Here is a 24,600-nt window from a genome sequence, read left to right as displayed (position 1 = left end):
TAAATTATTATATTTGATGTATTAATTTATGATTAATTTTCTTATAAATAATTTCAAAAAGAGTTTTTAGTGATGATTTGAATAAATAGAAAAGGATAATGTTTAAAAGTGAAAAGAAAAAGGAAAAGAAAAACGTTTTTGTATGGTGTGGGTTAGGGGTAGCATATGAAGAATATGTTTCTCAATTAATTTAATGATTGATTTGATTTGATTTGCCGGCGCATTCATGTTCTGCCACGTAAGCAGTTCCATGATCGTAAAATAGACCACACTGCAGCAGATTTTCCTCCCAATGCCCATTTTACAAATTTATGTACAAACCCTGCGTTTCGTTTGCCATTTCTTCACCCCTTTTAGAGAGAGACCGAACAGAGAGGGGGTAAAGGAGGCGTTGAGTTTTGTGAAGAAGATGAAGATCACAGCGTTGCTGGTCTTGAAATGCCACCCGGAAGGATCCGATCCGGTTATATTGGCCAACGCCTCCGATGTGAGTCATTTCGGTTACTTTCAGAGACCAAGCGTTAGGGAGTTCATCTGTTTCGTTGGTCGAACCGTTGCTAAGCGTACCCCACCTGACCAGCGTCAATCCGTTCAACACGAAGGTATGCCTTTTCTGTTGTTAATTCTTTATTAGGGTTAATTTTCTTCCATTCTGTTTGAATCGTCATGTTGGGGTTGTTCTTTCCTGATGCTTTGTTGCTGTAATTGGAGTTTCGCTTTTGAATTTGGGTTTTGCCTTGGTTTTTTTCATTTTTTATTTTTTCAAATCAATTTCATATTCGAAGGTTTTTTAATTCTGTATGCCGATCGGATTATAGGCAGATAGAAAGTCTATATTAGTTAGGAGGAATATATGATTGTAGATTATAATAGGAGAGGATGTGATACCACGCAGTGAAATTTGTGTGACGAGAGATATAATAAAACCCCAATAGACCATATATACCAAGTAATGCCCCATGATGATCTCCTTTTCACATTTGGTTTAAGCGGGTACTATGAGATCCCACCTCGGTTGGAGAGGGAAACGAAACATTTTTACGGGTGTGGAAACCTCTTCCTAGTGGATGCGTTTTAAAAACTTAAGGGAAGCCCAAAAGGAAAGTCCAAAGAGGACAATATATGCTAGCGATGGGTTTGAGCCATTACAAATGGTATTAGAGCCAGACACCGGGCAGTATGCTAGCGAGGACGCTGGCCCCCAAGGGGGTGAATTGTGAGATCCCACATCGGTTGGAGAGGGAAACGAAACATTTCTTATAAGGGTGTGGAAACCTCTCCTTAGTGGACGCGTTTTAAAATCTTAAGGGGAAGCCCAAAAAGAAAAGTCAAAAGAGGACAATATATGCTAGCGATGAGTTTGGGCTGTTACCAATGGTATAAGAGCCAGACATCGGGCAGTATGCCAGCAAGGACGCTGGCCCCCAAGCGGGGTGGATTGTGAGATCCCACATCAGTTGGTGAGGGGAACGAAGCATTCCTTATAAGGGTGTGAAAACCTCTCCCCAGCAGACGTGTTTTAAAAACCGTGAGGTTGACAACGATGCATACGGACCAAAGCAGATAATATCTGCTAGCGGTGGCCTTATAGGTACCTCAGTTGATCTACCGGATTGTTTTTGTGAAATCTTTCTTACCTTGTTGTTTTTATGCAGTAGATTGCATTTGGACGATGCAATCTGAATTTGTATAGGGGGGTTTATTTGGGCCGGTCGTCTATAGGCAGTGAAATTTGTTACAAGTTGAATTTTGAAATTGTAGTGTAAGGTTTACGAGAAGATTTTGAATTTCTTACCGTTCTTTTAGCTTTCTTCTTGTTTTATTTCAATAGGTGAAATTGTAATCAAGCACCTCGTGTTTATTTTCTAATTATAGTTGTTTTGGTACGAGGTCGGCTATTTTACTATTTGTCTTTCTTTCATGTTCTTTTCTACCTTCAAGTCACTGTTAAAGATGTTTTGCAATGTTGGTTCACCACATAACGTCTGCCCTGCTTCAGTTATTAATATGTTATATTTTATAAAATCTTCTACGGATCGGTTGAAATTTTGTAGAGTACAATGTGCATTGTTACAATAGAAATGGTCTTTGTGCTTTGGGGCTTATGGATGAACACTACCCAGTTCGAAGCGCATTTTCTTTGCTTAATCAGGTGAGAGTCGTTCTTATTCTCATTTAACAATATTGCTGTAGAGTACTCTTTCTTTTCCTATGTAATTAAATATTTTCTGCGATTTTGGCATTGATGAGTTGCTCTTTAAGAGAGAGCAAACTAATAGGCTAATTATCGACGTCTCATTTAATAACTTGTATGGATTTACGCTGTATCAGGCTCATGTAATGTGTAATGGAGCACATTTCAGTATGAAGATTAGTTTTATTTTCTTATTACGTATTCCATGATTAAAGTAGTGAACTATTATGATGTATGGATGAATGGAAGGATATTGATCTTAGTAATTCTTAGTCCTTCCGAGTATAATATAAGTGGCTTGTGTATTTGTTTATGCATGATTGTAACTATTGTTTATATACATTGATTTCTCACAGGTTGTTGATGAGTACCAAAAAAACTTCGGTGAAACATGGAGAACTGCACAAGCGGATAACACTCAACCATGGCCATATCTGACTGAAGCTTTAACCAAATTCCAGGTTTATAGATCCACTTTCAGCATTTATTTAATTATGGACATTATTGCATACTATATCTTTTGGCCTCATTCCCCCACCTCAACCACAAATATGTAATTATAACCTTTCATTTAATTATTGTCCAGGACCCTGCGGAGGCAGATAAATTGTTGAGAATACAGAGGGAGTTGGACGAAACCAAAATTATTCTCGTAAGTCTTATTACAGATGCAGTGGTCTTGTGAATTTGTGCCTGTTCGCATCTCATTATTGCATAACTTCATTGTCAGTCTCTGCCCTGTGAATACATGTAACCTTTAGTCCTTTGTTACACTAACATATTTTTCTTGCCTGGATAAGATTAAGTTGTTTTGCGGGGTATGATGCAAACTTTCTGTACGCATTTCAATGCCAGCTTTCATTTTCCTGAATTGTAAACCACTTTTTATTTTTTCTAGTTGATTAATTTCATACGATATCTTTCTCCCTCCCAAATACCTTCTCCCTCCCAAATACAGCATAAGACCATTGACAGTGTGCTCGCACGTGGCGAAAAGTTGGACAGTTTGGTTGAGAAGAGCTCGGATCTCAGTGCAGCATCACAGGTATGCGATGATACATTACTAGTTGAACGTAGTACATATGTTTTTCTCCTGGTCTATGAATGGTGTACTTTCTTGCAATTTTCTCAACTAATGTTATGATTTAGCATCTGATTTATTTCCATTATCTGAAGAACCTATCTAAACTCTTGCTCGCCTGTGAATAAACAGATGTTCTACAAACAAGCTAAAAAGACCAACCAGTGTTGTACCATATTGTAAGCTTTTGATGGCATCACATAGAAGATGAACCAGAAAATTGATGATTGTAATATGATTATATCCTTTCAATTTGTTTGCTCCGCTGAATCTTGTGAATTTTATCCTCGTTTGTTGTTTAAAAGATGGGGGAACAGAATGTTGGGCGTACATCCTACTCGTATATATATATATTGACGTTTTTCATCTTCTACATTGGTGTTAGTTTACACGTGCTTGTTTCCATCGTCAATGCAAAGTTTATTATTTCCCATCTTATGCTGCTTTAGTTTTGCTGTTGGATCCTTCTACATATGCTGCTGCTGATTAACGTCGAGCGAGTTGCCACGTGCAATCACATTTTGATCCAGTACTAAATCTTACTAACAACCCCGGCCTATGATCAATAAAGGAAACCAAGGGTCTAATTTAAAGCATTGTTTACTCAGCGATACATATCAAGTATACTTGCAAACCAACATTTGAACACAACTGGTAGGATTTTTATGATATAAACAGAAGCTTCCGTGAATACTTTATTTTCCGAGAAGGGATTTGATCCACCATATGCCTTTGGTATCTTTGGGGCCTTCATCTTCTGGTGGAGGATCGCTCTGTGATGTCTTGTGCAGTTTGCTTACATCATAACCCTCTTCCTTGGCTTTATCAAGCAGCTGATTATATATCTCCTCGTTAAGATGAGTGTTTCTGCACAATATCTGACAATACACCAAGATTCTGAGTACAATTTAGGGGGAATTTGTTTTAATCTTGTTGACCCCTTTTTTTAATTTGAAGTCAAACTTAAGTGCTAAGATTAACTTTTCTTTCTCTTTACGTCAAATTAGAAAACTAATTGATAGATTAAAAAGAAGAACTAATTGATAGATTAAAAAGAAGTCAAACTTAGCCTCTCTTTTTTGAATAAAAATGTCTGCTCGTGCTAAAAGGACTCTCATCTAATCCTTTTGAGTCCATTTGCTCAAATTAAGCATTTGTTTGTAATTTAAAAGTCGACCATTCAATCTCTCAACCTCATTTAAAAAAAAGAGGTAATATGAATAGAAGAATAATTCTGAAAACATACCCAAAGATTCTTCCTCGAAGGCTCTCCGACCAGTACATACTGATAATCACCATCAATATACAAAACCCAGTAATTCCCAACAACTGGAATGATTGGAAGAAAAGGAGGCAAATAGAATTTGACCTTGAACTTGGCCTCCTCGCTGGAAGGGTCAGCCTTATAAGCCACACCTTCTATAGAACTTCTCTTTCCATCACTCCAAGTTTCATTCACCACATTCACAGTTCCATCTTCCTTGAGTGCATAATTAGCCCTCGTGTTCACACCATTCTTTGGCTGATTTCTCGATGGAATTGAAGCTATCTCATACCATCTTCCCATGTACTTCTCAAGATCTAATCCTTTCACCACTTCCATCTCTTTCTTTGCCATTGTTTCAAAACTGAGAGACACAGATTTGGGTTTCTGCTGAAGATATTTGTAGACGGAGGATTGCTTGTGAAGTGTTGTGTGGATGCTTATCTATAAGGTCTATTCAGCTGGGCCATGTGGCTGATTGGTTGAGATAAAAAGTAAAAACTTCTAGATTTGGATTGGTGGTTTCTAGAATCTAAGATTATTGTGGCTGTGGTAGGGCTATTCAGATTTTCTTAGGCCACACTCTTTTGGTTGGCTTTTTCCCCACGGCTTCTTGATGGAACATGCTCTGTTCTGTAATGTGAAAATGTCGTTTTCTCTGATGTTCTTCATTTTTATGCTTAACCCACAAGGATTTTGATGAATTCACAACCATATCTAGACCCTTATGCAAGAAATCGTTCATGATAAATGGATGGGAGTGTTAATCCGCTCAGAAGGATAAACAATGAAAAGAAAAAGGTAACCTTTCTGCTGCTATAAGAACACTGCTCCTCCTTTTTCAGGAGCTTTGACTATGACAGGAAGAATAAGAACTCTTCTGTAGACTATTTCAAAATTTATAGTGTGATGAATTGAAACATGGCTGTTGGGTTTGTGATTATTTCAGAATTTATTGCTTAAGAAAAAGTATTAAGGTTACGACAATGCTTAGCTTAACTTACAACTGTCGTGTGGCGCCATTGTTGGCGCTCCAAGCTTTCCCCAAATGAAAGAAGCATTGTAAATCTGCATTACTTTAATTAATCACACAATAATAGGCTTCCCCATGTTACGTTTCAAGCAACTTTCTCTCTCAAGGACAACAAGGCATATGAAACAGAAAAAGCTAAGAGAAAGCTGCAAAGTTGTCCTGTCATTATTCTATGAACAAGGATAAGGACAATGTCTGCTGCTTTGTAATAACAACCTTGAAACGAGATGTTTTGCATCAGTAAATGGATGAACAGACAGAGATGGAACAACCTCGTAGCCAGAAACCGAACGGACGAAAAACTACATAATGGTACACGAAACTGCTTTCAGATCACCGTGATGCTGCGTTCCATCCAGCAGACAGCAGATACAGGTCTCAAATACACGATCCTAGAGAGAAATTATCAAATCCAAATTCTCCATTCACTTCTGGTATTTCATTTTGTTCCTGAATCATTTTGCAGAATCCTGTCACTGTATGATCAGGAAAAATGCACAACACAGATAGATAGAACGGTCTAAGACCTTAACAACAATGGTAATAGCAAATCTATCAACACAAATTTTTCATTGAAGTGATCAGAATGAATATATAACATGATCTAAAATCAACAACTACTGCATTCGATGAACAAATGGCCCATGAATCTACCTGTTTATGATGCATGCAAGAAGCTTGCTTGATCAAATGAGGTTTAAATGTTTGTACGATGTTTTCTGATCTTAACTAATGGAATCTTTCGGTATAACTATAGCGGTTCGTTATATCATTACATAGAAGAATCACATGGGGTGCCGTTTTCCTTGTTTGGAAAACTTGATTGCAGTAAGATGATCTGTATTTGTATTAACTATAACAGCAAGTAACAAGTTGATCGTCCATAACAGAGGAGTTCGGGGAAACAGCATCGCCATTCAAAAGAATGTCTATATAATTATGTCAGATGTACCAATTTCGACAAGGATGAGAATTTTCATATAAAGTTAACTTGAAAAAAATGGAAAAGTTGAATGCAGTATCTAAAAATTTAGCAAGAAAGGTGACTATACCCGTTTGATCATCGCATTCATTATATAATCCAAGGACTCGGAACTGCCCTGAGTCGACCCATCGTGTGACTTTGTTTGATTCAACAGATAGTTGCCATCCACATTCGTCTTCGTGTTAGGACCCAATTTTTCGACCATGTTATGTTGAGCGAAGGACAGTGGAGCAGCATTTGATGGGACCATCAAAGATGAACTCACCTTTCTATCATATACTAGATTATTCTGATTGAAACTCTGGCTTAAGGGGTTTAGAGTCTCATTCCCAGAAATTAGAGAATTGATTGCACCAAGATTATGCTGCACGTTTCGACTGTAATCGTGTTTAAGCTCTTCCCAACTCTGCTTCGGCATGGTATTTATAGTTGGAATAACACTGCCAACTACCCCTGCCTGACACTGCATATCTCTTGAATCCTGCAAGGGAGCTGCAACTGCACTTCTCGAGGAAAAATCAACCGAGACATTCCCAAACGTTGAGGGGGTCAAAGAAATGCTTGAGTTTATTGCATTGAATTGATCATTAGGATAGGCTTGATTTTGATTCAAAGAATTGGCTGAGAATCTAGACAATTGTGCTGCTCCCTGCCAGGTTCCATTAGAAGGATCAGGATCCAAAAAATTTGAACCACCAATGTCTACGTCAAAAGTTTCTCCATTCAGCGGATCCACTCTAAGGGAAGTCTGGTTTCCATATGTTGGCATGGTTCCTTGTAACATCAACGGGGCAGTGGAAACCAAATTGGTTGAGTTTCCAATATTCACTCTACTATCAGGGAAACTGTTGGGAACTCCAAACCCAGACGTCTCATTTATTATATTGAAGTCTCCAATAGGAATGGTGGACTTGCTGTGTTGCAGCTGGCTGAGCTCGAGCGACGTCGGAATTCCTTGCAACAGATTAGTAGGTTGGTTAGGAGGCAGCATAGTAGTTGGCTGGAGCTTCCCAAGGTTACTAATGGCGGAGTTCAAATTTTTGGAGTTTTGCTGTATCAGTCCAGAAGAAGTGATTCCACGCAGACTCATTCCAGCCGGGGAGTTCAATCTTCCAAGCATTCCAACAGGTGAATAAGATGATAACGAAGAGTTTTGAAGCCGTCCCATTCCTGCAAAGCCATGTAAATCTCCATATCCATCGAGCGAACCCATCCCCATGAACGCGCCGTCTTTACTCCCAAACGTAGCAACCATGCTAACTTGCTGGGATGCCACATTGCTGATTCTTTTCAGGTAAAGCCTATATTTCTGCAATACAACATAGACGCTCTTAGCTCCATCTTGTTTTCTGGTTGAATCTTTGCAAAGTCTTAAATCAGTCAAGTAAAGTAATACTAAGTGTAGGAAAGGGAGGATTCATGCCTGCAAATGACTTGCTACGTTTTCTCTGGTAAGTCCTTCAACATTCATCAGATCCAGGATTTTCTTAGGCACAGCCTCTGATAAAGAGTGAAGAAAATTGTTAGATTTGGAGACACAGATGAACTAACTTAGTTTTGAGCACCAACTTACTTTCGAGACCCAACTGATTAACCGCTGAAACGAATTTCTTGTGCAACTCAACCGACCACACTACTCTAGGCTTCTTCTGGTTCGAGGGGTCGTCATTATCAAGCCCGTTATCCTTTCCATCTTCATCGTCATCGTCGTCTTGGTCCTTCCGTTTCCTATTGAATTTCGCATTGTCTGCATTACTGGTTGATGAGAAACCTTGTTCACCTTCACTGCCTCCATTAAGAGCCTTATCTTCACTAGGGAACTTGTTCTTTGCCTTCGGTTCGAGCTTCTTCCTCCGAATCACATGCTGCCAAATGTTCTTCAACTCCTCGATTCGAACCGGTTTCAACAGATAATCACATGCCCCATGCGAAATCCCCTTCATAACAAGCTCAGTATCACTATGTGCTGATAACACTAGGGAAGAAGAAAGACACCATCATCATACAAATGAAAAGTCAATAACCAAACGAACTACTCTGAAGAACAAGACAATTAGTGCAGTTCAAATAATCCTGGCAATAAAGAGACCACATTAATTTCAGCTATTCAGCAACACAACCATAAAAAAACAAGAAACAGAAACAAACTGATCCTAAAAAATGACGTTGGTATCTAAAACAAGACAAGATGAAATAAAGGCATAGGATGTCGTGAATCATGAGAAAGAAACTTACTGATCACAGGTAGGTCCATCTCAAGCCCCACCAACTCAAGAAGCTTGAAACCATCCATATCAGGCATGTTCACATCACTGATAACCAAGTCAAAATTGTTTCTATTTTCTCTCAACATTTTCAAAGCCTCAATGGACTGCTTCGTCGTGGTAACTGCAGGAAGAAAAGAAAAGCAACGCAAAAAAACCCCACATCTAAATCACCAACAACGAAGCATTTGGAAGATTTCAACACCCAAAATCCCAAAAACACAGTTCAAGAAGCTACGATTCTCATATTCTAAAAGAATCCCACCAAGCAAAATTAGTCAACAAAACCAAAACCCCCCAAATTGCTCCTGAGATTTCACCAATAGCGGAGGAGGAAATGGATTTGACTGATGAAAGCAGATTAAACGAAAAGTGAAATAGGTAAGAAAGATTAGAGGGAGAACAAACCATGGTATTGGCATCTACGGAGGAGAGTTTCAAGCACTTTGAGACAAATAGGGTCGTCGTCAACAGCAAGAACCCGCATCCCAACAGGAAAACGATCAGTGGCACCATCATCACCGACAGAAGTAACGGAATGAGTCTCCACAGTCATGGCGAAAGGAGAGAAAAAGGGGTTGGTTAAAATTTGACAGAAAAAGAGAGAAGTCGAAAATCTCGATGTGGGTACAATGTTTTCCGAGCCCCCTTATCGATTTTCCAAAGACCCAGATGGGAAAAGAGGTTAGAAGAAGAAATTGATTGGGCGAAAAGGAGATGAGCAGCAGAAGAATAGCTATAGAATGGCCCAAAACACAGGGAAGGAAGAACAAATTCAATTGAATCCAATAAAACAGAAATGTTTTTAATCGAAACCCATGGCTGTTTCCTCCCTCATTGTCTTATTATAAATGCTTTAAGGTAAACTCTGTTCCACTTTCTCTCTCCCATCAATCCGTATGTACAGAAAGTGGAAGTCTAATGTCCATAAACAGATGAGTATGAAGAATGGAGGTGAAGGGGCCATTGGGGGGTAGAGTCAAACTTAATCCTTCCATCTTTCCTCGCCCACAAAGGGTTTAATCAAATTCTGCTGTTACTTACTAACCCATCAAAAATCTCATTAATTCAATATATTTTTTTTTATAATCTTTTCCAGAATATTTAAGAGCAATTTAGTCCAAATTCAAAACATACCTTCTTCCTCGTTTTCAAATCCTGTTTAGAATCCAGTAATTATTAATGCTTTAAAAAGGGAATGTTAATTCCTTTTCATTTTTCTTGTTTTGGTAAATCATGATTATATTCCTTAAACGAAGCTAATTCCTTTGATTGATTCGCCATAAACCGAAAATGAGTTAAATGACTTCGTCCATTTGAATCCACTTCTGATGAACCCTAATTAAAAAATTAAAAAAAGTTGAAAACTTTATCAAAATTTTGGATTTATCCAATGTCTCTCATGATGTGAAAAAGACGAACACCCAAGATTTAATAATCAAATTGATGAATTTGAGTTCTTTATAAATTATTAAATTTTTCTCTTCCAATTTTCTTTTAATTATTAAAATTTACAAGTGGGACGAAATAATTCGTTTCTCCAAGTAATGTTATATAGTAAGTATATTATTTCCTTACAAAATTTTAACCGTTTTTTCAATTACAAGTTGCATTAATTTATTTTAGGTTATGGTAATTGGAAAAATAGTGGCGCGTGTTGTTCAATCGCTGAAAAAAGTCCAATAATTTATTCATAACTAAAAGTAACAAACGTATAAAATGGGACAGAAACCACGAGGTCCACAAATAATACACGTCAATCCTCTGCCACGTTTCAACACCCTATTGGTTTTAATAATTCCTTGTGGGTCCCACCCAATTATATGTTACCCCAAACACATATGCACCTATTTTTATTATTATTATTATTATTTTTTTTTTTTTGTTGTAAAAAATGGATTTACCTTTAAAAATTTAGAAATACGTTTTATTAATTTTTAAAAAAAATAAATGTTTGAAAATATAGAGTGAAAGAAGTTATTGAATAAAATGTTACTATATGTAGTGTACTTCTCTCCTACATTAAAAATAAAATAAAATAAAAACATAATAGAGATGAAAAAGAATTAACGTATACTTGAAATCATGTCCCTATCATTTAATCATTTAGAAGTTAAACTGTAACGATTCGAGAGGAGTAGATAGTATAACTATGTTTACAGGGGATGTAAAAGAATGTTAGGGTCATTAGGTGGTAAATTCATAGCGATATCTCTCTTAGTAAGATGTGGTTCGGGAGACGAACTAAGGTGGAAGTTGGTGAGCATGTGATACTCGAGTAAATAAGAAATACATGAATGAACCGAGACTATATCAAAACAAGAGTAATCATGATGAATGAAAGTTAGTATCTATATCAACAGGATGCAGCTTCCTTTTTTAGTGGCTCAATTATAGGAACTTCATGGAACTTTGTAAAGATAGTTTTCACTATTAGACGCGAGGTGGAACCATGATTTGGATGATGCAAAGCATGTGGTGAAGATGGAGGGATGAATATTAAAATAATGGGGGAAGTGTTGGAGAAAAGGTATGAGGAGTGTTGGGGTTGAGGCCAGCTAAGTACAACCCACAACTGCTTTGACATTTTCAACAATTTGGTGTTTTTTTTTATTTGATTCCTTTACTCGTGACACATTAACACCCTGTCTTCTCCAACCCCCCATACTTGCGGACCAAACTAATCCAATCCCTTAACTCCTAAACTTTACTTTTTTTAAATATCATACTAATATTAATGTTTATCTGTATATGTAACCCTTTAAGCCCATCGATAATAGATATTGTCCATTTTTGCCCGTTTTGTATCGTCGTCTGCCTCACCGTTCTAAAACGCGTTTGCTGGGGAGAGGTTATGAGCAATGTGTCCTTGATCCACTCCCTTGAGAGTCGGAGTCCTCACTCGTCCTAGTGTCTAGCTTTAATACTATTTGTAACTGACCAAGCCCACCATTAGTAGATATTGTCCTCTTTTGGACTTTCCCTCGAGGTTTTAAAATGCATTCAGGAGAGGCTTCCACACTCTTATAAAGAATATTTCCAACCGATGCATGTTAAAAACCATGAGACTGATGGTAATACATAACAGGCCAAAGCAGACAATATCTACTAGCATTGGGTTTGAGTTGTTACAAATAGTATAAGAGCTAGACACCGAGCGGTGTGCCAGCGAGGATGCTGGGCCCCCAAGAGGGTGAATTGTGAGATCTCTCATCAGTTGGAGTGGGGAACGAAACATTCCTTATGAGGGTATGAAAACCTCTCTCTAATTGACGCGTTAAAACCATGAGACTGACACTGATATGTAACGAACACAGGTCAAATCTGACAATATTTGCCAAGAGTGGCTTGAACTGTTACAATATAACCATTAATTTATAAATGGATAACAACATAATGTGGCTTCATATATGTACATTGTCGTGTAGAAATAAACCTACATTAAAGTCACATATGATATGATACGACATAAATTAACTAAAAAAATATTGAGCGGACAAATTTGAATATAAAGAATAATAATGTTTTTTTTTTTTAATTATTTCAATAATTTAAAAATTGTAACATAGTCAGGAAAAATTGAAATCTTAAATCAAAATATCATGCATGAATGATATGAACGGCCGAAAGAGCGAGACGAGGTTTGGAACCCTATTGGGGGAGGGACTCCTCACGAGCCAGGCTGATAAAAGATGAGGCCTTTTGGCAAAGCCTAGTTAATTTTGGGCCACCAAACCCTGCAATGATTAGACCCTATAGAATAAAGAAAGTATGTACGGTGTCACACTCTCAACCTTCGAAAGAAGCCTAGAGGACGGGCTAGACACAGCAGAGCGATGATCTGTCAGCGGAAAATAAATTTAGAACTAAGAATTGGGTAAGAACAAAGTTCATACAATACATAATGTTGTGTTAAATACCCAACGTAAGATATAGAGAAAAGAGAAGGGAAGTGAAAATTCTACTCATTTATGTTGTTTAAGACAGTGTAAGACAAGATGATCATGCGACAGAGGGACAGGAAAGAGCCCCCATTATAATCACAATGAAACAGCATATGACACTCAGCTCAATGCTTTGCTTCAATTTAACAGGTGAAACCCAGATCTACATTTTGTTCCATAACAAAGATTATGAACAGAGTGTGTCTCAGAAACTTATACTAATCTGGATTCTACAACCAAACCTGAGCGCCTTCATGTCCAACACTTCTGTCTATCTTGTTTTGAATCCCTACATCAACCATGGCAAACAAAATCACTACTTTTTCCCAAATCTCAAGCATTTGTTATGTTTCTCCTCCGTAATACTCGGGGTCGAAGTGAGTTGTTTCGTTGCCGTTTGCTTAGCTGAGAGCTTCTCCATTGCATTGATGAACCTGCGCAAGTGCTTAATGTACTCCGGATACGTCTCGAGGTTACAATGTCCCCCGCCGTTCACCCATAACGGGTCGTATTTTTCTTTCGCAAGCTCCCACAGTCGTTTTCCATGGGACCAATCAACAATATCATCATTTGTTCCCTGCACATTCATCAAATTAGCAGGCCTGCATCACCCAACAACATAAAACTAGGGAATGGACAATCGTTCTTACATGTATGACTAACACGGGACATGTCACCAGCCTTATTTTGTCTATGTTCTGAAAATACAACACATCAATACGTGACCGAGTTGTCGGTATAACACAAATGACGAATACTAGGACATACACATATAAACCAAGTGAAGCTCACCTTGAAAATGTCGAACCAAAATGTCATTTTGACAGGATACAATACTCGAATGCCCGAAAGTATGGCGCTGTGGAGAACGACACCTCTTAGTCTTTGTAATCGAGACCCCAAGTGTAACGTCGGTCCACTCCCCACAGATTGGCCATATAATATCAAGTCTTCTTGCTTGATCCCATAATCACTCTTCAAACAGTTGTAAACAGCTTCTATATCGTAATATGTATTGAATTCAGATGGCTATCAAAACCAGAAATGGACCATTTATCAGTGATGGAAAAGGACAGAACAAACAGGCATAAATGTAGTGTCCCCAGGACCGCAGTGATATAAACCGTAGAAGCATCATTTTCAAGCCAGTTGCAACCAAAAGAAAGTGTGCAGAACAAGTTCAGAGGCATAGTAAATCTTTTGAGCCCACAATTCCACAGCAAGAGAAGCTCCAAAAAGTTCTGAAGCAACGAAAAGGAATAGAATTGCTTACCTTACCGGTCGATGCGCCGTACCCCGAATAGTCGTAGCTGAAATTCAACACAAAATATATTATTGGTAACATGCCATGGTGAATTGGAATGTAATGGCTGCATATGTAAATGGAAGGAGGATTAAGTTCTTGTTTCTGATTGGTAATGGCATCATTTTGCTTGATGAACGCCAATTTTTTGGAAGAACATGTTCATTTTTACAAGAATCAAGCTAAAACAGATGAACATAGAGACATGTTTGAAGATTCCAGAGTTTTGTCGACAATGATGCGACTGTTTCGACCCTTTCTTTAGCTTTTTGTCTAAAATCAACTCACAATACGAAGTGACATGAAGAGACTCCAACATATAACAAGACAAAGCCAAGCTATTGGTAACAAAAAGATTGAGGATAGGAATTTCAAATTTGTGACAAATTACGCAAACCAAACAACAAAACAACCCCAGATAAAGGAATCAAAGCAATCAGAAATGATGAAAAAAGTCAAAAATCAAGGAAGGGGTACCTCATAATGTTGACGCGGAGATGAGCTCTGAGCTCAATGAAGAGCTCGTGCATCTGACCGAGGTCAGCGGCATTCCCATGGGAATAAAGAAGCGTAAATCGGGCAAAAGGGTGTTTCCAGAAGGTAGCGACGATCCTGTTCCCGGCCTTGGTATCAAGCAAATGAACGTTCATGTTGCTATCGGCGGAGACGCCGGAGAAGGCGAGGCGTCCATCCTCGCCTCTGTAAACGTCATAGGTGGCAGGGTCAGGAGGGAAGAAGGCAAATTTCGCAGCGACACTGCCGGTTACATTTCCCATTAAGGAGAAGAAGAATCAGTAAAAATTGGGAAATGAAAATCGCAATGGTTCAGACATGAAAAAGCCGAACCCAGAAGGGGCGAGGGTTGGAGATTTTGCCCGATTGTGTGATGGGGTTTGGAATTGGTAATTGGGGTTCTAATTTAGTAACCCTTTTGCGTGAAAATGGTGAAGGTTTTGAGTAAGTGGGAGATGGAGAGGACAATGAATGAATGAAAGGAAATGGATCCGAAGCTGGAGATGGAGATGGAGATGGAGGGAGGGAGAGACGCAGAGAGAAGCAGAGGGAGAGAAAAGCAGGGGTTTGGAGTCTGGTTTGGATGGTCATTCATTACAAACAAATGGTTTTAAACATCGGAAAAATGAAATTAAACGAAACCCATTTGGAAAATTGATGAAATGTTTTGTTTGAAAAGATTAGGATTGGAAGGAAGGAAGGAAGGAGGGAGAAGATTATGGAAAAACAGGAGGCTGAGGGGAGCGACGAGAATGAAGAAGGTGGGAAAATGGAAGGAGGAGAGACAGAGACAGACAGAGACAGACAGAGAGACAGAGAGACAGAGATGGAGGGCTGAGATACGGTCAAAGGCTGCTGCTGCTGCTGCTAAGGAGAGAGAGAGAGAGAGAGAGAGAAATAGGGCGGAGAGATAAAAGGGAGAGAAGATGGTCAGAGTCAGACATTCCTGAGATTGCTTTGCAGTGGGTAAGGCCAAATGTTTTATGAAAACATAGACAGTTTGGTGGTTCCCCGCCTTGGGGATCCACTCATATTCACCCCTTTATCCCTACCTCCTTCCCACACCCTTATCCCTCATCCAACCCCTTCACGCCTAGCGTTCTCATTCGCACTCGTTCCCTTCTCCAATCAATCTAGAATCTCATAGTCATCCTTCTTTTAAAACGTACATATTAGAGAAAAGTTTCAAGCTTTTCTAAGAAATGTTTTGTTATCTGCACGGATATGGCAATGCATTCGATTTAAACACGTGGGCTTTACACTCAACATTCTACCCGTGGTTTTGAAAACAGTTTATTATATGTTTTAATCACTAACTAGGCTGAAATTAACCTAGATTAAATGGGGTAATGGTGTAGAAAGACTAAATTAAATGAATAATTAATATGGAAGATGTGAAGTTCATTGCCTGTCACTACTATAATACAAGCATAGTTGGTCAAACACAATATATTATATCACTCATTTTGTATTAAAAACATATAAAAAAAATAGAAAAATTGAGGGAAAATAAAAGTTAAGAGGCAATAATTAAAGATGGAGAAAAAAGAAAAGCAAAATTTGGAGGGGCCTTCTAAAGTAAATAGCACAAAAACCAGTGAAATATAGGTTTTAAATTCCAAGGATTTAACATACATAATACATCCATAACACTAAAATAAACAATATTATAATATTTCTAATTAAAAATAGAATCCTAATAAATATCTCTATTCCATTTAATTTATATGATTAATATGTGGATAATTTTCTTAGAAAATGCTAGAGAAATTTTAAAAAATATATATTGAAAAGTCGAGTGAAATTCAAGGTGGGGCTAAATAATGGTAATCTTCAAAGTCTAAAGAGAAAAAGAGAGTCAAAAAGAGGGTGCTTAGGAGTTGTCCCACCCACCAAAGAGAATAACTTTAAAAAATATATTTGAATAAATTTGTGAGGTCCACGTCTGTCCAAAAAATAAAATTCAAAGAATATAATATCTATTAAGGATAGAACTGAGTAAACCAAACTATAAAGTATACGAAATATTATTGGTTAAGTTTTATATTATATAGTTTTTATATGGAATGAAATTGAGGAGATCTAGGGAACTTAGACCACCACATTCATGTGGTTAATACCCTCTTCCCAATGCAAACTATAGCTTTATTTTCACATATTTAATTGGTTTATAATAACAAGGAAAAAGAAAAAAAGAAGAGAGAGAGAGAAATTGCTTTACAAAAAGAAATACAATAGTTGAGTTTTCATCCCATACAGAAAAAAAGAAAGGTCAATCTTCAACGATAACAAAAGTGATTTGGATTGCCAATTTTCGACTCATTATTAATCTTATATTGAACTAGATATCGAACTGTGTGTCAACAACAACGTTGAGCCTCCAAAAAAAAGTAGATTTCACATTAGTTAGAAAGAAGAACGAAATATTAGTTATAAGAGCGTGAAGTCTCTCTCCAGTAAACGTGTAATGGGGAAACGTAAAATAGAAAGCTCATAATTTTTTTAGAAAAAAATTCAAAGAGAATCATATCTAAATGAGTATCAATTCTGCTTAGATTAGGATTGGGAATTCAGATTCAACGCCTAATGGACTTAACATTTCCTATTAACAAATTATTTACTTGCCATTTCTGCGTGAATGATACTTTTTACTCATAAAATTACTCAAAATTAAGCGTAAGGAGAAATTGCACTTTGGTATAAACAGTAACTTCAATTATTTTCATTTTTTTTAACTATTCAAATATAGTGTCGATTTATTTATGTATCATTTTTTACTTGGGTGACAGCAGAGGAGTCGCAAGAATGGATGATTTGGCGGTTATTACAAGCGGTCCTTTCCAACAAAATTTGAATTTGAAACGGTTCCACAGTCAGTTACTCCAAAAATCTCATATAAAACCCCCCAAAATATGGGAACAAACCCATCAAACTCTCCCAAATTTCAAAATGGAAATGGATGAACACCACATAAGCACCGATGAAGATCTTGGAATTAGAATCTACACCGCCACACCACCAAACGAGCCCTCCTCCTCCAGCCCGCACCTACACTCCGCCGTGGCGGCAGGGCACCCGAGCGGAGGGCGGAAACGCCGAGCAGTGGCAAAAGGGATGCAAAAAACGCTATCCAGAACCTCAATGCTAGTGAACTTCCTACCCACAGGCACCCTGCTGACGTTCGAAATGCTGCTGCCGTCGGCATCCGGGAAAGGGGAGTGCACGGCGGTGAACACGATGATGATAAACGTACTCCTGGGGCTGTGCACGCTGTCGTGCTTCATGTTCCATTTCACGGACAGTTTCAAAGGCGGGGACGGGAAAGTGTACTACGGGATGGTGACGCCGAGAGGGCTGGCGGTTTTCAAGTCAGGGCTGGCGGAGGTGGAGGTGCCGAAAGACGAGAGGTTCAAAGTTGGGTTCACTGATTTTGTTCACGCCCTTATGTCGGTCATGGTTTTCATGGCCATCGCGTTGTCTGATCATAGAGTCACCAATTGTTTGTTCCCTGGACACGCGGCGGACATGGAGGAGGTCATGGAGAGCTTTCCTTTGATGGTGGGGACCATTTGTAGTGGCCTCTTTTTGGTTTTTCCTAACACTAGATATGGCATTGGCTGCATGGCCAATTGAATTGCTCCATTTCTTTTTTTTTTCTTTTTCCTTTTAAATGTATTTTCACGTTACAAAATACAAATAATGGGTTCAAACATATAATTTATTTTCCTTTTTCTTTAATTCAAAAATATTTTATACTATTATCGTTAATATATAGATGAAATCATTGATACGAAATTTAAAATAATACACATTTAACTTTAAAAAATAACATTAATATCTTACGGATAAGATAACGAATCACTATAAGGGGAGTAAGATTCGAATCACTCTACAATCAAGATCGATCATGTCTAACTTGAATGATTCTTGTTGATCAAATATCTCAAGGCAAGAACACTTAATTCAGATTTGAATCACTCCACAAGCAAGATTTTGATCATGTCATGATTCTACATACAACCTAAACTACATAGAATTGCAAAGAAACTTAGTCATTGGTTAAACAGAGCACCAAATGCTTCTTTTACTGAATTTTACAGTATTCTTACAAATAAACGTACATGACTTTATATAGCCTCAAAATCAAACTATTAAAGGTATTCCAATAGTTGTAACATTTATAGGCCATAATTAACCCTTAAATAAAAAGTCTTAAAATACATTAATGAAATACAATAACTCTAAATTACTCTAAACCGTAATCTACCAAAATTTATGACATGAAACTTCATTCTTCTTCCATGTGGCATGAATTGAAATATCTTTTGATAATTTCAACAATATTTTCTTCTCATCTTCATTGAAGCATATTGTATGATTGATGTCTCTTGGTTCATATCATTACCCTTCAATTTTCATTAAAAAAATAAACGGCTAAAATTTTTTTTTTTTTTTTTTTTTAAAGGTAAATACAAAATATATTTGTATGAATTTTAGCCTATAATTAAATTGGAATTGGTGTGGGCTACTAGAACTTTATTGCACATTAATGAAATAGTGGAACAGAGGATGACAAATGTTGGGTGCTTATGATGCCACGTCCCCTTATCTCAAACATAGAGCCTAAAACCTAATTAACTATGTTAAATAAATAAAAACCCAAAATTAAATAATTGAAGAAAAATGTTATATAAACTCCAAATCATATTAAATTAATATATAAATAATTATAGATATCTAAGAAAAGTCAGAGATCTAAAAATTAAGGCATTTGAAGATTCAAACATCTTAATTCCCTATAATAGTTATAAATGATGATTGACTATTCTAAATAAGTAAAAATAAAATAAAATAAAATAATTCAAGGTAATTAATAGAAATATAAAATATTTAGTTAATAATCTTCTATAAAACCAAGAACAGAGCTCCCCACTTCATGCACTTCATCAATGGCTTCCTCAACCAAATCATTCCGATCTTCTGTTATCTTTCTTCTTCTTCTTCTTGTTCTCCATCTCCACTCCTCCGCCGGGCAGACCCGGAGGAAGGGCGTTTACTGGTTTTCCGGCTCCGAATTTCCGGTGGCCAACATAAATTCCGCTCTTTTCACCCACATTTTCTGTGCCTTTGCTGATCTCAATACGAACACAAACCAAGTCACAATTTCGTCTTCAAACGCCGCCAAATTCTCAACCTTTACACAAACCGTTCGTCAAAAAAACCCCAATGTCAAAACGATGTTGTCCATCGGCGGCGGTAGCTCCAACCCCACCAATTTCGCTTCAATGGCTAGTCAATCCGGATCCCGCAAATCCTTCATCGATTCCTCAATTACTCTGGCCCGAAACAACGGTTTCGACGGCCTTGATCTCGATTGGGAGTACCCATCAACCCCAACCGAAATGAACTCGTTTGCTACTCTCCTCACTGAATGGCGCGCCGCCGTGGTTAAAGAATCCGTATCCTCCGGCAAGCCCCGGCTGCTTCTCTCCGCCGCGGTCTTCCGGTCATCTAATTATTACGGAACCCCACTACCCGTTTCGAGTATATCCAATTCTTTGGACTGGATCAACGTCATGTCCTACGATTTCTACGGCCCTGGTTGGTCGGCGAGCTCTACGGCGCCACCGGCTGCTCTGTTCGGGTTGGGCGGGCAGGTAAACGGTAACGCGGGTATAAGGGAGTGGATTCAATCGGGTATGCCGGCAAATAAAATAGCAATTGGGTTTCCGTTTTACGGGTGGGCATGGCGGCTGGTGGATCAGAACAAGAATGGGCTCTATGCTCCAGCGAACGGGGCGGCGACGGGAGCGGGAATTAGCGGCGGAGCAATAACTTACAGGGATATAAAAACGTTTATAGCGACGAACAGAGTGACTCCGGTGTATAACGCGACGGTTGTTTCGAATTATGTGTACTCTGGAACGACATGGATTGGGTATGATGATAAACAGAGCATAGCAGCGAAGGTTTCTTACGCTAATGCGAATGGATTGTGGGGTTATTTTGCTTGGCAAATTGCAGCTGATGATGATAGCTTCACTCTGTCTCGAACAGGTACATCCTTTATGCTTTGATTTTAACATGATTTTCCTTAAAAACTTTATTTATTATTTATTATTTTTATTTTTATTTTTTTGTTCATAATGCAGCTTCAACCACTTAGCCCGGATAATTGGAAGATGAGGTGGACTTAACCGATCACTTCCTAATTTATGGATATCATGTTCCAATAAATTAGATAAAATAAATTATTAAGCAATAAAAGTATTTTAAAATGTCGTTGAAATCTCTCAAATAAAATATATCAATAAATAGTTTGGTAATATATTTTCTATGTTTACTAGTATTACTTGAATTGGATTGTTAAGGGTAAAATAGTCAATTTGGCTGTGAGCCCACAATGAGTAAAATCCGTAAGTCTAACACATAATCTTGACTAGAGCAGTTGGGTCTTGGCCTTGGCCGAGTTTATTGACCGTTGGTCAAAAGAGCTTCAAGAAGAAACTAAAAGCAAAATTATAAGAGTTTCTACTTAAAGTGAACAATTGAACCTAACCGTGTTTGTGTGTTCCAAACAAAGAGAGTTAGTGCACCTTATAATCTTACTCACTCGTTCAAAATTATAAAAAAATAATAATTTTATGTTATGTTTTATCCAATGTCTACTCACGCAAATAGATCACTATTAACATACCAAAGAGCTTGACGTACGTAATTAAAACATTGAATTTAAATAGCTTATGAGACCAAACCAAAGGCATTCGACTAGTCAAATGAATTTATAATATAGTTGTATCATGAAGTAATTTGAAGAGGAAAAGTCAAAGTTTTGAACGAAGAAAAAAACAAAGAGATTAATCAATTAATGCGCCCACCCAAAATCATTATCCTATCCAGAATACATTGATTAAATATAAATAATTAAAATAAAACACGATACGAATAGTGCATTAATATAATATTATCCACTTTGAACATAAGTCTTCCTGCTTTATTTTAAGGTTTATACCAATAAACATAGTATATCTTATTTATATACCCACGATGTTTTCTTCGTTAATGAACGTAAAACTCCAATATAAGTCGATTAATATCATATTTATTGAATTGAAAGTCAACGTTGGGTCGTGTTATTGTGTAGTTGTGATGCTAGGTCTCATTGCTTTTCTAGAAAATCTTTGAATGGTTTAAGCAAGATTTGGGTGGGAAATTGGTGATTACCTTGAATATTATACAAGTTCATAGACTTTTAGCGTTCAAGTCGCTGACTGGTCCACATGGAATAATAAATAAATAAATAAAATTTATGACACGTGGCAATGGGAGTGGACCCGCACAAACATTGAAGATATTGGTCAACAAGAACAGAGTGAACCAATAATTATTTTATTTTTTTGCCCTCTCCATTGGCATCGTTGATAGTGGACATACAGAGACCCATCAAATTTTGTATTCACAAATGTTCAGAGACCACCATTGATTATTAATTTTTATATAAACCCAAATCCTTCCCATTTCATTTCCCAACACGAATCCCCAAAATCCATGGCGCTTCTCAAATTTCTTCTCTGTTTTCTTCTTTTTCCTCTGATTTTCTCCTCCTCAATTACTGCCGGAGCTGCTCCGATGCTGCCGCCCGTCAAGGCTGCTTATTGGCCGTCTTGGGTTTTAGAAACATTCCCACCTTCCGCCATTGACACTGCTCTGTTTACCCATGTCTATTTTGCCTTTCTCATGCCGGATAACCGTTCTTTTGCTTTTGAGTTTCCGGACACTACGGCGGCGGCGCTTTCCCAATTTACCACTTCTCTGACGCGGAACAATCCGTCGGTGAAGACTCTGTTTTCGATCGGTGGCGGTGGTAGTGACAGTGACCTGTTTGCTCGTATTGCTTCCGATGCCTCGTCTCGTCAGATTTTCATCGATTCCAGTATTAAAACGGCGAGGAAATTTGGATTTCATGGCGTCGATCTCGATTGGGAATTTCCTAAAGACACGACGGAGATGAAATATTTCGCCGACTTAATAATTCAATGGCGGAAGACAATTGACAGGGAAGCCAAGACAACGTCACGACCCCCACTTCTCCTCACCGCCGCTGTGTACTACGCGTCGGAGTTTCGCACTTATGGTGAGCGGCGATCATTCCCGGCGGAAGCGATTTCGAAAAGTCTTGATTGGATAAACGTAATGTGCTTCGATTACCACGGGTCGTGGGACACGTCCGCTACCGGAGCCCACGCTGCCCTGTTTGACCCACATACGAATTTGAGCTCCCATTACGGCCTCCGTTCATGGATCTCCGCCGGTGTGCCTCGGAACAAGATGGTTATGGGTATTCCTCTGTATGGCAAGTCTTGGACCCTCAAGGATCCTAATGTGCACGGCGTCGGAGCCCCCGCCACGGCTGTCGGTCCGGGTGACAACGGGATCCTAACCTATGTTCAAGTACGTTTAAACCACCACTGAATTCTCAAATCCAAATTGAAAAATTGAATTGTTTTCTTGATATGAATGGATAGGTGCAAGAATTCAACAAAAGGACGGCGGCGACAGTGGTATACGACATAAGAACCGTATCGGCGTACTCGTATGTGGAGTCTTCGTGGGTCGGGTACGACAGCGTGCAGTCGACGACGACGAAGGTGGAGTTTGCTCAGGCGATCGGCCTCCGTGGCTACTTCTTTTGGGCTCTCAGTTATGATAGTGCCGATTCGGAAATTTCCACTCATGGTTAGTTCCATTTTTTTTAATTAATCTCTGTTTTTCCTTTTTTTCTTTTTAATTTTTTATAATTAACTAATAATTTATAATATATGTTCTTGTTCTTGCAGCTTCAAACGCATGGGTTCATGACCGCCGTTGAGATTCACCAATGGAAAGTTTCAAATAAATAGCTTCTAGAAGCTGTATTTTTTTTTTTTTTGTGTATTATTAATTTAATAAATTTTCTCTCAAAATTATTAAATTCACAATACTATTTATTTTTTAATTAAAAAAAAAATAGAGTATATACATCTCAATGGCGATAAACCCACGTGGTTTGAGGCGATTCTCGAACTGTAATCATTCATCTAGCTTGAGTATTTCTCTTTTACAGTTCAACCACCCGAGTTCAGGGACAAGTGATTTAGTTCTGGAGTCGGAGTGAAAGCAAGAAGGTTCAGGTTCATGAGTTTGCTGTTCAATCACCAGGGAGAGAGAGTCAATTCATTTCATATCATATGCTTTCCCAAAGTTATAGAGAGAGTCAATAAATAAATATAAATACTAGACATACTTTATTATTTAATTAATTTGAGATTAGAGAGATTAGTGCGTATATATATTTAATAAAAGTAAAATGAGCTGTTGTGGAAAGTTTCCAATCGGTGGTATCTAATTGAGAGCAAACAAGACATCCACGAAGTCCCCATCGTGCAAACCTCACGGAGAGAAAGTAGGTTGTGATCCCCACACGACTCTCAAGTGGTGCCCAACAAACCGTGTTTAAGTCAAGATTGAGAAGTGTCGCGATTTGACCGAAGAGGAAGGTGCATCATCCAACACAACTAGAGTGTGCATTGATGATAAGTTGAGGCATATACAAAGTTCTAGAGAATGAGGTGACACGACTGTTGAAGACAAGTTCGAAGAGGGCTGGGTAGAATCCTAGACCATAACCTCAAAAGTTAGAGTTTAGATATGAGTTTTGACATGCGACTCGAGAATTAAGTTCGTTGATATGAAAGATGAAACCTCACCAAATTTGGTGTCAAACGAATACTCGACGGACTATACACGAGACTGTATGTCCGTTCGTCGAAAGACGTTTACTCGAGAAGGATAAATGCCTCAAATATATTATAGGGGAGACATGATATTGACTCTCCATCACCCTTGAGCCTAGTAGCTTGCTATCCTGTGGCACATGCATTCCGAGACAAACAAGTGTCTCAACCACTTCCTTTAAAATCCATTACATCTACAGTAGTCAAGCACAACAAAGCAAAGTATATCACGACTTTGAAAGGTTC

At 38.1% G+C, this 24,600-nt stretch overlaps 7 protein-coding genes across 8 annotated transcripts; 4 read left to right on the top strand and 3 right to left on the bottom strand.

Moving 5' to 3' along the window:
• Positions 1–323: 323 nt before the first annotated feature.
• LOC111792662 (VAMP-like protein YKT61) lies at positions 324–3,648 on the top strand. The gene is made up of 6 exons (XM_023674213.1): positions 324–602; positions 2,055–2,152; positions 2,551–2,655; positions 2,781–2,846; positions 3,153–3,239; positions 3,408–3,648. The coding sequence occupies exons 1-6, from the start codon at positions 410–412 to the stop codon at positions 3,456–3,458; spliced, it is 600 nt and encodes a 199-aa protein (XP_023529981.1). The 5' UTR covers positions 324–409; the 3' UTR covers positions 3,459–3,648.
• Positions 3,649–3,794: 146 nt separating this feature from the next.
• On the bottom strand, positions 3,795–4,958 carry LOC111792663 (temperature-induced lipocalin-1-like). The gene is made up of 2 exons (XM_023674214.1): positions 4,522–4,958; positions 3,795–4,153 (listed from the first exon to the last, which is right to left on the bottom strand). Exons 1-2 carry the CDS (start codon positions 4,891–4,893, stop codon positions 3,971–3,973), a joined length of 555 nt encoding a protein of 184 aa, XP_023529982.1. The 5' UTR covers positions 4,894–4,958; the 3' UTR covers positions 3,795–3,970.
• A 630-nt stretch (positions 4,959–5,588) lies between these two features.
• Positions 5,589–9,782, bottom strand: LOC111792661 (two-component response regulator ARR12-like). Of its 2 annotated transcripts, none has more exons than XM_023674211.1 (6): positions 9,230–9,779; positions 8,793–8,945; positions 8,131–8,532; positions 7,981–8,057; positions 6,625–7,866; positions 5,589–6,022 (listed from the first exon to the last, which is right to left on the bottom strand). In XM_023674211.1, exons 1-6 carry the CDS (start codon positions 9,375–9,377, stop codon positions 5,951–5,953), a joined length of 2,094 nt encoding a protein of 697 aa, XP_023529979.1. In that variant the 5' UTR covers positions 9,378–9,779; the 3' UTR covers positions 5,589–5,950. The 2 variants fall into 2 exon arrangements, with proteins under 2 accessions (XP_023529979.1, XP_023529980.1); XM_023674212.1 differs by having other exon boundaries at positions 5,950–6,042; positions 9,230–9,782.
• Positions 9,783–12,760: 2,978 nt separating this feature from the next.
• On the bottom strand, positions 12,761–15,583 carry LOC111794054 (protein ABHD17B-like). The gene is made up of 5 exons (XM_023676169.1): positions 14,546–15,583; positions 14,039–14,075; positions 13,558–13,794; positions 13,416–13,463; positions 12,761–13,342 (listed from the first exon to the last, which is right to left on the bottom strand). The coding sequence occupies exons 1-5, from the start codon at positions 14,842–14,844 to the stop codon at positions 13,082–13,084; spliced, it is 882 nt and encodes a 293-aa protein (XP_023531937.1). The 5' UTR covers positions 14,845–15,583; the 3' UTR covers positions 12,761–13,081.
• Positions 15,584–17,445: 1,862 nt separating this feature from the next.
• On the top strand, positions 17,446–18,215 carry LOC111793961 (protein DMP9-like). The gene has a single exon (XM_023676050.1). The coding sequence runs from the start codon at positions 17,531–17,533 to the stop codon at positions 18,212–18,214; it is 684 nt and encodes a 227-aa protein (XP_023531818.1). The 5' UTR covers positions 17,446–17,530; the 3' UTR covers position 18,215.
• A 1,296-nt stretch (positions 18,216–19,511) lies between these two features.
• Positions 19,512–20,907, top strand: LOC111792668 (chitotriosidase-1-like). The gene is made up of 2 exons (XM_023674218.1): positions 19,512–20,638; positions 20,734–20,907. Exons 1-2 carry the CDS (start codon positions 19,531–19,533, stop codon positions 20,745–20,747), a joined length of 1,122 nt encoding a protein of 373 aa, XP_023529986.1. The 5' UTR covers positions 19,512–19,530; the 3' UTR covers positions 20,748–20,907.
• A 1,084-nt stretch (positions 20,908–21,991) lies between these two features.
• Positions 21,992–23,547, top strand: LOC111792667 (chitotriosidase-1-like). Its single transcript, XM_023674217.1, has 3 exons — positions 21,992–23,032; positions 23,107–23,317; positions 23,419–23,547. Exons 1-3 carry the CDS (start codon positions 22,130–22,132, stop codon positions 23,448–23,450), a joined length of 1,146 nt encoding a protein of 381 aa, XP_023529985.1. The 5' UTR covers positions 21,992–22,129; the 3' UTR covers positions 23,451–23,547.
• The last annotated feature ends 1,053 nt before the right edge of the window (positions 23,548–24,600 follow it).

Source organism: Cucurbita pepo, chromosome LG04 (assembly GCF_002806865.2).
Source record: "Cucurbita pepo subsp. pepo cultivar mu-cu-16 chromosome LG04, ASM280686v2, whole genome shotgun sequence".
Classification (NCBI taxonomy): Eukaryota; Viridiplantae; Streptophyta; class Magnoliopsida; order Cucurbitales; family Cucurbitaceae; genus Cucurbita; species Cucurbita pepo.
The sequence above is the reverse complement of the archived record's forward strand: the minus strand, read 5'-3'. Positions and strand labels throughout refer to the sequence as shown.

Bases quoted from the DNA above. Each gene is read 5' to 3' on its own strand.
- LOC111792662 (XM_023674213.1), top strand. From the start codon at position 410: ATGAAGATCACAGCGTTGCTGGTCTTGAAATGCCACCCGGAAGGATCC. The intron at 2,153-2,550 runs GTGAGAGTCGTT...GATTTCTCACAG, and splicing joins CATTTTCTTTGCTTAATCAG to GTTGTTGATGAGTACCAAAA. The intron at 2,847-3,152 runs GTAAGTCTTATT...TCCCAAATACAG, and splicing joins ACGAAACCAAAATTATTCTC to CATAAGACCATTGACAGTGT.
- LOC111792663 (XM_023674214.1), bottom strand. From the start codon at position 4,893: ATGGCAAAGAAAGAGATGGAAGTGGTGAAAGGATTAGATCTTGAGAAG. The intron at 4,154-4,521 runs GTATGTTTTCAG...GTGTATTGTCAG, and splicing joins CTTCGAGGAAGAATCTTTGG to ATATTGTGCAGAAACACTCA.
- LOC111792661 (XM_023674211.1), bottom strand. From the start codon at position 9,377: ATGACTGTGGAGACTCATTCCGTTACTTCTGTCGGTGATGATGGTGCC. The intron at 8,946-9,229 runs GTTTGTTCTCCC...TTCTTCCTGCAG, and splicing joins CCGTAGATGCCAATACCATG to TTACCACGACGAAGCAGTCC. The intron at 8,533-8,792 runs GTAAGTTTCTTT...CTTCTTCCCTAG, and splicing joins GATGGACCTACCTGTGATCA to TGTTATCAGCACATAGTGAT.
- LOC111794054 (XM_023676169.1), bottom strand. From the start codon at position 14,844: ATGGGAAATGTAACCGGCAGTGTCGCTGCGAAATTTGCCTTCTTCCCT. The intron at 14,076-14,545 runs GTACCCCTTCCT...GTTGAATTTCAG, and splicing joins CTCCGCGTCAACATTATGAG to CTACGACTATTCGGGGTACG. The intron at 13,343-13,415 runs GTAAGAACGATT...ATGAATGTGCAG, and splicing joins GTCCCGTGTTAGTCATACAT to GGAACAAATGATGATATTGT.
- LOC111793961 (XM_023676050.1), top strand. From the start codon at position 17,531: ATGGAAATGGATGAACACCACATAAGCACCGATGAAGATCTTGGAATT.
- LOC111792668 (XM_023674218.1), top strand. From the start codon at position 19,531: ATGGCTTCCTCAACCAAATCATTCCGATCTTCTGTTATCTTTCTTCTT.
- LOC111792667 (XM_023674217.1), top strand. From the start codon at position 22,130: ATGGCGCTTCTCAAATTTCTTCTCTGTTTTCTTCTTTTTCCTCTGATT. The intron at 23,033-23,106 runs GTACGTTTAAAC...ATGAATGGATAG, and splicing joins GGATCCTAACCTATGTTCAA to GTGCAAGAATTCAACAAAAG. The intron at 23,318-23,418 runs GTTAGTTCCATT...TTGTTCTTGCAG, and splicing joins TTCGGAAATTTCCACTCATG to CTTCAAACGCATGGGTTCAT.